Source organism: Apteryx rowi, unplaced genomic scaffold, assembly GCF_003343035.1.
Source record: "Apteryx rowi isolate R43461 unplaced genomic scaffold, aptRow1 scaffold_4, whole genome shotgun sequence".
NCBI classification, from domain to species: Eukaryota; Metazoa; Chordata; class Aves; order Apterygiformes; family Apterygidae; genus Apteryx; species Apteryx rowi.
The window spans coordinates 628796-641753 of record NW_020450529.1 but is presented as its reverse complement, the minus strand read 5'-3'; the positions used below and the strand labels follow the sequence as shown (position 1 = coordinate 641753).

The window sequence follows — 12958 nt, the reverse complement described above, 5'->3', positions numbered from 1 at the left end:
AGGCGGCGGCGCTGGCGGCGGCGGGGGGGCGATGCGGGCCGCGCTCACCTGGCGCGACAAGGCCGAGCAGTGGTAAGAGCCCGGGGCCCGGTCCCCAGGCCCCGGTCCCCGGTTCCACCCGCGTCCGGCCGGCCACGGCCTGCAGCCCGCCCGGCGCTCCGCGGGGCCGCCGTCACCGGCTGTGCGCCTTGGGGAAGCTGCTCCGAAATCGGGTGTACCCCGACGTTTGCAGCTAGGGGGTTTTGTTGCGTGAGATTTTTAAAGTTAGAAGTATGTATTTGGTGCTTTGGAAGTATAACTTTGGTGCTTTAAGTATTTAAGCCTCTGCCTACTAACTTGTGTGGATTTTTTTGTTTGTTTGTTTGCTTTCTGTAGTATTTATGATCTTGCATTCAAACCGGATGGGACTCAGCTGATAATTGCTGCTGGAAATAGACTGCTGGTAGGACACCTTTTTTCCCTCTTGCAGTTACAGCTGTAGGGGTATGATTTCTTCTGCATTAATCTTTGAGTGTATGAACCTATCAGAAATCCTCTTATCTCTACTGCTTCAGTCTAATACATGTATATTTTCATATGGTTTAACTGTAAAGTGTTTCAAAGCTATTTGATGTTTCTTACCAATTTTTTTTAAGCTTTATTTCCAAGGGTAATGAGCTTTATGCGACTTGTGTCATCTTGTCCTTCCTTACCTCACCCGGAGGTTTTGAACCCATTAACACTCAGCCAAATTTCCCGTAGTGGCAATGATATACAAACCCTGTGTTGTTACAAGTTTCATGGAAATCCCTCTGAAAAGAGGGAAGAAACCCCACTTAATGTCCCTGCATTGAGAGAAGATTCAACTAGAGCTTTATCCAGCACTGCGCATCTGCTTGCCTGCTGCTAACCCAGCTCAGAACCAAGGTTCTCATATGGTCTCTTGCAAAGCTCTCGTGTGGGGCAGGCTGTGGGGGTGGGTGGATGGCACGATTCCACAGCTGTAAGTTAGAGTTGCACAAAAGCAGGCTTTATTAGTTTCACTGCTCACAGCATGGTGTATTTAATGATGGCCCTTTCCAGGCCATCAGGCCATTAAAAATAATTCTCAGATAGGGAAAGAATGGGATGATGTAAGACAAGCACGCCAAATGTGCTGTTTGGACATGTCTTTTGTATATGTAATTTACTAGTGTTCAGTATTCGTTCCTTCTGAGTGTTGAAAGAGAAGCATTACTTCAAGGAAGGGTGCCCTTACATTTTAAAATGTTTTTTCTTGTCCTGTCCTAACTAACTAATGACATGGATTGTACACAAAAAAGCAAGCACAAAAAAAGTGCATAATCTTGTTGACTTTTTGTAATTTTAGGCCTTAGTCCTGTGTAGCTCATTGGGAGATTGAGGTTTTATATTCATTTTTGTTTATATAGGTATATGATACTTCTGATGGAACCTTAATCCAGCCTTTGAAAGGACATAAGGACACTGTATACTGTGTGGCTTATGCTAAAGATGGTAAATATCATTTGGGGGGTCTTTGTTATTCTACTTTGTAGAGCATGTAACCTCTTCCCTTTGTTGTTGAAAATTGATAAATAAAGTAATCAAGGTGGTTCTAGTGATCGTATTTTGAACACATATGATCTTTTAGTATTGGGTTTTGAAATGCATTACAAATGCTACACGCAGAAGGAAGTGCTGCATTTTCACGTCTGTAATTTAAAGTTACCTGTTATGTTAATCCAAGAACTGCAGTCCCCGCTTCCCTTCCCCTTCTGCTTCAGCTGCAGTTAAATTTGTATTTGTGGGGGTAGCATGAGGAGAAGGCTTACCCTAGAAGTCCCTCTTTCTAGCAGTCCTCCTGCCTCTGGTTTTTCTTCACCAGTTCCTCTCTCTCAGAGCTTCCCGGTTGTAGTGAGTCTAGATGAAGGATCAGACAGAGCTCACTCTGCTTATAAGTCTTTCATTGCCTCTGACTCTCATTCTGTGTGGACTGTAAGGACTTCCTGTCAAATACTGTGCTTTCAAAAAGTGCAAGTATATTTACGTTATACTTGTGAAAATGTACCATTTTCCTCTTGGGACTAGTAACCTAAGTCTTCAACTTGTGACTGACAACATTGGGAAGACTGGCTACTTGCACTGCTGGGTTTAACGATGAGTTCTCTGACAGAATAACAAAATAAGGCCATTGGAGTTTCATGTAGATGGAGAAGCACAGCCACGTGAAGACACTTGCAATGTTAGGCCCTTTATTACTTGAGCCTTGTGAAGTTCAAGATTTTCTTGCTCCCTCTTTGGTTGAATATTTGAAATGAAAGTGATTCTTAAATGTGTGAGACTTAAATTATATTTAATTCCTAGGCAAACGTTTTGCATCTGGCTCAGCAGATAAAAGTGTGATAATTTGGACTTCAAAGTTAGAAGGAATTCTGAAATACACGTAAGTAATCCCTTTCAATTCTGTGCCTCTCAAATACAGACTTTGGTTATGAATTTCTGCTGTCAAAGAATAAGTGATGTTAGAAGTGGAAGAAGGTTAACTAGGGTCAGAGAAAAGGCTAGCGGGGAATAAGGAGAGGGAAGAGGAGAAGAACAAAGTATGTGAAAAGCAGGAGAAGTAATTAAAGGCATGAAAGAGGGTGTGAAATCTAAAGGTCTAATGAATTTAGAGGGCTGGCAGAGAACTGGGGAATGTCTGTATTTGAGAGGGAATGAAACAGAATATGATTCTGATCTTGTGTAGTAAACCAAATTAATATAATTCTAGTTCAAAGACCAAACTAAAGATAAGGACTGGGACTTTCCTCTTGGCTTTGTTTTATATGTCATCTCTCAAGCTATGTCTTAAATTCTGTTTCTGACTGTGTGTGTACAATTATTGTTGAAGTTAGGAGTATACAGTCATACTTATTTTAGAATTTGGCTATAACCTTTAATCACATTTCACAATATTTCACAAACCACTGTCTACCTATATTTTTAGCTAATCTTGATGAAACACACCAAATCCTCCATTTAAAGACAGTTGGTTTTGAATTTATTATTGATCTAGTTTACAGTAATTGCAGATTAATTTGATGTAATATAAGCTGATCTAATTATTTCTGGCATCTGGTAAGCCTTTCAGCTATCTTGCTGAAAGTTAGAAAATGAGGCATTTAAGAATGATTTATTGAAATGTGATTGTAACTTTATTCTAGGCATAATGACTCTATACAGTGCGTTTCATACAATCCTCTTACTCATCAGTTGGCATCCTGCTCTTCCAGTGATTTTGGTATGTCTTCTCCTTCTTACTTTTCCATTAAACCAGTAAATTCAATTAAATTGAAGAGTGAAGCTAAATACAGATGAATACAGTTCTTATCCGGAAGAGATGAGGTATAAAGATACTGCTACCTAACAAAGTAGCATTAGATATTTATTTAACTCCCTTAAACACAGTTGAAAAGGACTATGTAGTGAGATGCCATAGATTAAAACACAGTGCTTTATTTCACCATGACTTTTCCATGACTTGTTCTGTGATATTCAGATTTTTTTTCCATTTATTGATAAATACTATCTATTTAAATAATCCTTCTAGCAGTGAGTGAGATTTTGATCCCTCTGAAATCCAAAATGAGTCTTCTGTCAATGTATGTTTCTGATCTGAATGCTGATCAACTCTTACTTATAGTTTACTGTGTTTTTTGTTTGTTTTGACGAAGGTTTGTGGTCTCCTGAACAGAAGTCAGTCTCCAAACATAAAACTAGCAGTAAGATTACTTGCTGTAGGTAAGTTTTAAGGATTGCCTGTGTCATTTAAGTTAGCTTCATTACAAACCCTAATATGCAAGCTGAAAGAGAAACAAGTTCAAATAAAATAGTTAAACAAATGCAGAGACAGTAACCAGTAGTATGAGGTAGGCTCTCCTAACTTGCCATTCTCATCTTTAGGTACATAATGTTACTGAGCAGCAAGGCAGCATTATAATGCTTGAAAAGCAATTATGATGCTCCAGTAGCAATATGACTATTATTTATCAAAAGCAATTTGTTTTCTCAGAGGGAAAATTTTGTTTATAGCAATGGCTTTGGTTTTGATTTGGTAGTGTTTGTCAGAGGTGTGTTCTGGTCTTGAGCAAGTGACTTGATTTCTCTCTTTCTCTCTCTGTTTAGCCATCTTGTGCAATAACAATAAAAAGAAGTTAGAAGGAAAAGCAGTTATACTTTCTGGCTATAGTGCTTTTTGCCTTTCGTCTTGGTGGTTTTTGCAGGAGAAGCAGATGTTATGGGAAACCTGAGGCAAGGGTACAATGATTTGTGTAGTCACCCTGCTAACTACAGTAGAGACAAGAATAGAGAGCAGGTCTCTTCTGTCCCAGCCTGATGCATTTTTCTGATCACTCTTCTAAATGTGTTTTTTAAAACAGTTTGGTCTACTGCCAACACTGTCATCAAAAAATGTATGTGTTGCTTAGCACATGATACAAGAATTGCAAGCAGATGATAGCTTTAGTATTTTTTTTATTTCTACTTTTTTTTGTTTGTGTGTATATAATAAAATGTTCTTGCTATAGTGCATGCTGTTGCCATAAATGTGGATTTAGATGCATAAACAAACTGTAGGATTACTGGCTATCTCCCAGAACTTCCTCTTAAAAATATATTTCAATCTATCATCCCTGTTTGAGTAGGCTGTACCATCCTACAGTCCTGCTGCTTGTTTTTAGTAGTTTGCTCTTCAATATGTGTGTGTTTTATCAGCTGGACAAATGATGGCCAATACCTTGCTTTGGGGATGTTCAACGGCATTGTCAGCATAAGAAATAAAAATGGTGAAGAGAAAGTTAAAATAGAGCGTACAGGGGGTGCTTCTTCTCCAATATGGTCAATTTGTTGGAATCCATCCAGGTAAATCATTTCATCCTTCCTTTTCATGCTGAATAGATAATCCTTGCCTTATTGATTGTAGAAAGGCTTGACTTTTATCCCTGCTGAAACAGATTAATGGCAACTACGTTATGTTTGTCTAGTGATTATATATTGGGGTTTGGCTTTGCTGCCAGTCTTCAATTAATGTAAATTAATGTAAAAACTGAGAATGAATTCTACTTAGATCTCAAGAAACACCTCATTTATGTCTTTTATTTTGTTCTTTTTGTTGGATTTCTGTTTGGACTGGGAGTTACAGGGGGATGGGGGGTGGCAGTTTGTACTTCAATTCAGAGGGAATTTTGTCCCAAACTAATATGTGAATGAACAATTGATATTGCAGTAGGTGGGAGAATTTTTGGAGTAGAGCAAATGAGGATGAAGAGGAGTCAGTTCACAGCTATTTAGAGGAGTTACCAGTGTTGAAATCCAGGCCTGGCAGTAGTCAGTATAGTGATACAGAGGAAGAAGAGCATGAGGAAGAAGAGAGCCCTAGGGATTCCAACTTGTGAGTGAAATTTCAAAGGAACCTATCTATCTGTATTATGTAGAATAGTAATTTATAAAAAGGACCAAAGCGAAAGGGTATTATCCAGTTTACAAAATCAGGTATTCGGAAGTTAGGAAAATCTGGATTAACAGTTGCCTGTACAGTCTTAATTTATTCTGCTCATGTGTGTTCATTATGGGATAATTCTTAAGTATGTGATTGCACGTTATTTTTTTCCCACAGGTGCATACATCATTCATTGAGCAAAGAGAAGGTGCTTGTTAAACAATTAGCTTTTCATTATTTTTTTTCATCCATTTCCTTTTTGTTCAGCTTGTGGCTCAAAGCATTATTTACAGCAGAATGTTCAGATTACTGTCTTCCCTCTTCCTGGGTAAAAAGCTGTGGAGAATGTGGCTCCTGTGTTATGCCCCAAGCTGAACAGATTGTGTCTGAGTACCAAAGTTAACAAATGTGAGACCTGGGGCCTTTCCTCAGTCTGCTGCTGCTCTCCCAGGAGCAAATTTTGTTCTCTCTTACAGTCTTATAATTATGGTTCACTCTTGCTCGGCTGTATTGACTTTGTTATGGTGGCTTTATATCACTGTAACTAAGATCAGAAGCTGGGCCCAGATGCTTCGTTTTTTTAAGGGATCATTAGCTTTAGTGTACCCACTGTTACATAGCTGTATGTGAAGCGATGCATCAAGCTTTGCAGTTACTCCTGTGGAGGAGATTGATTTTATTTTGTACCCCAAGCTGTTCTCTGGCTTTAAATGACAAGGTATATGTGCTGTCCTTTCAGTTTATGGACTTTTTAAAAGCAATGTGAAATATATTCTGCTATCTTATTACTTAATTCTATTACTCTAAGAGACTTATGAATAATTTACTGTAAAATTACTGTATAACTTTTTTTTTCTTAGAGATGAACACAACGATATTTTAGCTGTGGCAGACTGGGGTCAAAAACTTTCCTTTTATCAGCTTAGTGGCAAGCAGGTATGTTTTGGAGTGGCAGGGTATTTCTGATTCTGTTCTGTCTTTTCCATACAAAGCACTTGTATATTATTGCTTTATTAGCTACATGAAATGTTTTCTGACTTCCAGACCTTTTCTGAGTCTGTTTTCTAATTGTATTTTCCTCTAGCTCTTGTTTCTTTCATGGCAACAGAGCTGCTGTCTTCCAGTTCTTGTATTAAACTTACAACTTTGCAGACTTTTGTAGTATGGTTTACTGGCCCATACAGAACTTCTGTATGTTTCTTTCAATCAGTTAATGGGGGTGCATGTGTGTGAATTGCTTTCATTCTGAGTAGGTTGATTTGGGACTGGAAGGATACTTGGGCGTAATTTAGAACAGCTTTGGGGATCTTAGTATAGTCAGTGGTTCTGGGGTATTGAAAAGTTGTGCATGGTTGGAGGAATGAGGAGGATGGTGTCAGTGACAGCATTGTGCCACTCAGGAGATCCTTGTGTTTTTTCCACCTGTTATTGTTGCCCTGGAAAATATGAAATGATCCTTTTATTGTTGTTTTTGATCTTTTTATTTTCCCTTGTAGATTGGAAAGGACAGAATGCTCAATTTTGATCCTTGCTGTGTCAGCTATTTTACTAAAGGAGAATATATTTTACTGGGAGGTTCAGATAAACAAGTTTCCCTCTTCACAAAGGATGGTGTACGTCTTGGTACCATAGGAGAGCAAAGCAGTTGGGTGTGGACATGCAAAGTTAAACCAGACTCCAACTATGTGGTGAGTAGGTACTTCTTACTGACTTTTTCACAGCGAATTTGTCGTGTAAGGTAAGTCCATAAATTTCAAGCTCAGTTGCCTAATCTAGGTATCCTTACTGAGGCAGCAAAATCTATGGATTGTTTAGTGAGCTCCTAAAGCTTACCCTGAAATCAAACACATCCTGGGCGAGTAGAACCTAGGCTGCAAGAAGGCAGTAAATTAATGTAACACCTGCTTTCAGATGGCAAGGCACTTGCTGCATTTTAATAATTCATAATAGGTTGACCATGTATAATTCTATGATGGGAAGAAAATGTTCATATCTGAGTTTCTAGGATTACTCCTTGTGGAAAGTGGAGAAGTGCATATGATGCCACTGTGATGCATCCTGTACTGTCTGTGCCATGGTACAAATGTTAAAAGATAGCTTTTTTTTTTTTTAAGGGAAATATACATGGTCTATGATAAGATCGATCCTCATTTTGCACTGTTAAGTTCAACAGCAGTTTTACCACTGATGTAGTGCAAGTAGGCTGTCGTGGTATCAACCTATACATTATGCAAGGATAAGGAACATAATGCTCAGATAAATACTACGCATTTTGCCGATTCTCACCTACGCGTATCAATTAACTAAAAGTATTTTCTCCTTTTGTTCAGGCGGTGGGATGCCAAGATGGAACAATATCCTTTTATCAGCTGATTTTCAGCACAGTTCATGGCCTTTATAAAGATCGATATGCTTACAGAGACAACATGACGGATGTTATTGTCCAACATCTCATCACTGAACAAAAAGGTAACTTTGCACTTTCGAACAAGTCAAAGCTTCATTATTATTATTATTTTAATTAATATCCATCAGAACATTTGAAATATATGCTGCATTTACCAGACAGGTTGCTGTCACATTGACAGTAAAATTGAGGAATACTGTTTGCAGGATGAGAATGCAGACTTGGATTCTGGAGGATCAGCACTGACAAGCTTAATGAAAGGTGTGGGGATTTGAAAGGACGTTGGAAGGGGCAGCGGCTTTTAAGATAAGGTTTTAATCTCTGAGAGTATAAGATAAAAATACTGTACATCATATCTAGGATTTTTTTTTCTTACTTAACAGCCTCAAGGGTTTGTGTTAATTTTGTTTCTTCATATTTACTGGCTTTTTATTGCAAGGAATCAAAGTATTGCTCCAGAACGTGCTGTTGACAAATAATGGAGGATGATAAGTTGTGATTAACTATACGGATAGTAGATCACAGTGATTCAAATCAACAAACACATCCTAGCAGGAATCTGCTTTTAAATTTAGAGGTGCTTTAGAAGGTTTTGATTTTAGTATAATAAGTAAGTTTTTGATTTTTGTATCTGTTATTTTAATTTCAGTCAGCTCTATATTATGTTTTAAATTTCTTTCTCTCTAGTTAGAATAAAAGGCAGAGAGCTTGTAAAGAAAATTGCAATCTACAAAAACAGATTAGCAATCCAGATGCCAGAGAAAATCTTGATTTATGAGTTATTCTCGGATGATTCTTCAGACATGTATTATCGGGTGAAGGAAAAAATAGTAAAAAAATTTGAATGCAACTTGCTGGTTGTATGTTCAGCTCACATTATTTTATGCCAGGTATGTACCTTAAAGACAATTAACATGACTTGAAGACAATTGTCCAAGTAGCTAGTAAAATAAGATTAGTACCTTGAAAAAAAAACTGTAATAGATTATACTGTTCGGCAATATGATGTGTAGTGTGTTGTAATCTGCAGTGCTGACATGATTTTAAGCAGTAGCTGTGGCATGTCACAAGTGGCTATATCTCAGTGAAACAGTCTCTGTAGAGAATTTCATAAATTCGTACCAAATCTAGGGAATCTTTTTTTTTGGGGGGGGGGGGCAGGGAGAGACCGCTAGAAAAAGTATTCACACTTTTTAGTTCATAGTGTTGAATAGCTAAGACTTTTGACATTCTCATTATTATGTGAAAAAGTAGACAGACACATTAGCATAGATATAAATACAGCATATCAAAGGAACAACAGTTTTCTCTTTACCTCCATTCAGTATGTTGTATATTATTGTGTCTTCAGGAGAAAAGATTACAGTGCCTCTCATTTAGTGGCATTAAAGAACGAGAATGGCTGATGGAATCTCTTATTCGTTACATTAAAGTAATTGGAGGACCTCCAGGAAGAGAAGGCCTCTTAGTTGGTCTAAAGAATGGTCAGGTAATGTGTTATGTCTGGTATAGGTTTTTTCAATGCAAATAAAATCTGGTTTATGCTCTTTGGAGGAGAACTTAGAAGCAGCACACTCATTTAGAACTTAGAATATTATTTGGCAGAGTCTCATCTTGTGTTTAAAAACTAGTTACTTCCGTCTTTCATATTCTATGATTACAAAATTCATACAAGTATGTTTGACTTTGTCCTAAGTCTATATGTTATTAGGAACAGCTGACAGAAATGGAGTTGTCAGTGAACTGAGAGAACCTTTTTCTTTGCGGGGGGGGTGTGTGTGTGTGTGTGTGTGTGTGTGTACTTCTCTTGGTGACCACTTGTGAAGGCTTGGATGTTTTAGAAGTGACATTTGTCTATTCAACAAGCCAATTAGCTGAAAATTGCAAACTGAAGCCCAGAGGTAAGTGATATAGAAAACAGGATGAGGAAAGAATTCGAGAGATCCCTTCCCTTCTATATCTATAATACACATTCCCAACATTTTCTATTTATATAATTGTTCAGCAAGTGAAATGTTACAAAATCCAGTATGTATGGCATATGTTTTATTTGTATGGACTTGAAACCTAGAATATGTTGTGGAAACAAACTTTTTCAAGATACCTCAAACTGAAAGCATTCCCTTTGATTTTAATGCACAGTTTATCTTTGGGGGAAAAGGTTGCAATCATATCCTTTGTATAGTACTAGAGTTGGTACCTGCTATGCTATTTCTGGTTTTAGGAAATTTTCATGGACTGACTTTGATTTCAAATATGTCCAGATTCTGAAGATATTTGTCGATAACGTCTTTGCAATCGTCCTGTTGAAGCAATCCACAGCTGTGCGTTGTCTGGATATGAGTGCATCCCGAAACAAGCTGGCAGTGGTTGATGAAAATGATACCTGCTTAGTATATGATATTCATACCAAAGAGTTGTTGTTTCAGGTAAAATTCAAATTCTTTTTTTATTGGGAAAAAAAAAAAGTGGGAGAAACAAGGATCGCAGAATATGCCAAGAAATGTTGGTGTGCAGAAATTCATACAGTTACCATTAATCAGACAATGTAGGATTTAGTTGTGATCTATTTCTCCATCAAAACTACCCTTCTGGAGAAAGTGGACAATGAATTATACAGGAGGTGTGTATGAGCAGCAGCTGCATAAAAAGCACTTAAAAATGTGACCTTTCCAGGTTAATTTAGAGCCCTGTCCCAGTTCCCTTTGAAGTATTAAAGTTAATGAGTATTTTGGCTTTATCATCAGTAAGAACAGAATTAAAGCTTAAACTTCTTTGTTCCTCATTTATTCCCAGACTATAAAATGAATAATGATAATTCTCTCCTTACTGGCAGTTTAACAGCCACTCTAAGGGTTTGTCCCTTAATGTTGATGAAATGTTTTCAGAGAACAAGGGATAGAAAGTATGAAGTGCTACAAAGATAGGATTTGTAACTTTCTCTCTGTGACAGGCAGAAAAATTATCAATTAAATGTGACAGCTAGCAAGCAGTGTATTATTGTGAAATATTATATATCCTACAGTCTGAGAGTACAGATCATTAGCAGAATACACAGCAAAGAGTTATAACTGTTTATTGAAATGTAAAATATGTCCTGTAGATCTGCTTAGGAATATACTAGTCTTTACAATATTACAAATGTAAATAATGAAAGTGTAAGTGTGTGTGTGTGTGTGTATACCCAGGCTATATATAATATGTCAGGTGTTCTAGCTGAAAGACATATTTCTTAGGAAAGAAGGTGTGATTGTATCTGTTGTAATCATCCATTATTTTGCTCGTTAGGAACCCAATGCTAATAGTGTGGCTTGGAATGCACAGTGTGAGGATATGCTCTGCTTTTCTGGAGGGGGTTACCTCAATATCAAAGCTAGTAACTTCCCTGTCCATCAGCAAAAACTTCAAGGCTTTGTTGTGGGATACAATGGCTCCAAAATCTTCTGTCTTCATATTTTTTCTATGTCAGCTGTTGAAGTTCCACAGGTAATCCTTTAATCTCATTAAGTCATGCTTTACATTTAATAAACATCAGTGTTTAAGAAGTGAAGAAGCTTTTCTGAAAGTTACCAGTATTCCATTAACCAAATGATTGCAATTCAGACTTCTCTCATCGTTATTGGAGTTATCTTGCATGCCTTTTTTTTTTTTTTTTTTTTTGCATTAATGAATCTAACTTCATTTTTGCTGCTGATGATTGCTGTTTCTCCTTCTCGCTCTTTCCTTGCAAATGCATTCAATTTAAAAGTAAAGCTGAAGATACGGTTCCAGTGTAACCTCTTTCTGTATTTTTGTTGTAGTTTTTCTATGTACATTCCTCAAGTCGTCATTTCATTTTTCCTATGAGTACATCAAATACTGTCTTACTGTTGCTTTCTCTAGACATGTTTAGGCAATATTTAAGCAATACGTTTTAGTCTGAATGTCTAGTGCATGTATAGTCTTTATAAGTTAGAGACTGCTTGAAGTCCTTTCCGTAATACAGAAAGGAATGTTTTGTGGATGGCAATGGAAGAGGCTAAAACATTCCAAGAAACAAAACTAAAAAAAAAAAAAAATGGTTCTGACTCATTTACACACCCAAACGTGGGCAGAATTTGAAGCTGAAAGTCGATGAAGGTGGAAGTGCCATGTGCTTGTATTAAATTAATGGGTACCCACACTACAGTCTCTTACCTGTTCCTCTGAGACACTATGCTGATCCCCTAATTAGGCTCTGGGTTGTCCACAGTGGTTGACAGCCATGGTATCTACTAGGCCTAGTACACTTTTTATCTGGCTTTGGCATGCTGTAGCCACAAAATTGCTATAAAATAGCAGGGGCAGCTTTTTCAAAACTATACTTTTTTGGGGCGAGGGAGTACCAAAGAGTATACAACTTTCAAAGAAATTGATTAAGAAGAAAAAAAAACAACAACATAGAAATCAATATACATACTCTCCTTGATTGCAAGCCCAGAATTAAAGGTAATCTAGCAGCAGTGTTCCCTGTTCTTTCACGGGTCCATGCTGAAGTGGCACATCCCTGAGCCTCAGCCAGTCTGTCGGCCTTCGACAGCTGACAGTCCCTCTCCCTAGTTCCCTTTAGGGCAGATGGATCCTTAAGAGGTCAGTGGCTTTTGGGCTTAATAGTCTCAGTCTTGGTAAAACAGCCTTGTCATGAGGGTTAGCACAGAGGAGTTAACTTCTTCGTGACCCACCTAGCTGTTGTGTTTGAAGATTGCCTGGGATGCTTTGTGGTGGGCCATTGTGCCACTTGTCCTGCTTGGAGCCTTGGAAAACAGCCAGCCCCCGGGGCCCTTGCTCTGCCTCTACAGTGACAAAAGCTCCTTGTGTGAACGTGCTCAGGAGAATTCCTATTCGTAATGCTCATGCTGGCAACTGAAGACTCAAGATGGATGAGTTTGGAATATAATTAACCCAGCTTGTATAAAGATACAATGGTAGTTTCCCCAGAACATTATTCTGTTTGTTATACTAAAATGTGTGTTCTCTGTTGAGCCTTGTAATGACTGTGATTAGATTATTTTTTCCAGTATAGCTAAAGAATTTCACTAACATGTCTCCATATTATGCTTTCTGATAAACACTTTTTT

At 37.8% G+C, this 12958-nt stretch overlaps 1 protein-coding gene across 5 annotated transcripts in view; it reads left to right on the top strand.

The window, feature by feature from the left end:
• Positions 1-6: 6 nt before the first annotated feature.
• IFT122 (intraflagellar transport 122) overlaps positions 7-12958 on the top strand; it is a 32755-nt gene continuing 19803 nt past the window's right edge. For 2 of the 5 annotated variants that reach the window (XR_003255000.1, XM_026074848.1), the window contains exons 1-15: positions 7-72; positions 376-442; positions 1410-1494; positions 2344-2422; positions 3183-3259; positions 3693-3759; positions 4732-4878; positions 5243-5407; positions 6316-6391; positions 6952-7143; positions 7786-7924; positions 8550-8752; positions 9214-9351; positions 10127-10291; positions 11151-11348. Coding sequence is in view for 4 of the 5 variants with exons in the window: in XM_026074848.1 (XP_025930633.1) it covers positions 32-72; positions 376-442; positions 1410-1494; positions 2344-2422; positions 3183-3259; positions 3693-3759; positions 4732-4878; positions 5243-5407; positions 6316-6391; positions 6952-7143; positions 7786-7924; positions 8550-8752; positions 9214-9351; positions 10127-10291; positions 11151-11348 (1839 nt within the window). In the remaining variant the exon portion in view is untranslated. The remainder of the gene's footprint in view (positions 73-375; positions 443-1409; positions 1495-2343; positions 2423-3182; positions 3260-3692; positions 3760-4731; positions 4879-5242; positions 5408-6315; positions 6392-6951; positions 7144-7785; positions 7925-8549; positions 8753-9213; positions 9352-10126; positions 10292-11150; positions 11349-12958) is intronic. The other 3 variants (XM_026074849.1, XM_026074852.1, XM_026074851.1) reach the window with 3 other exon arrangements.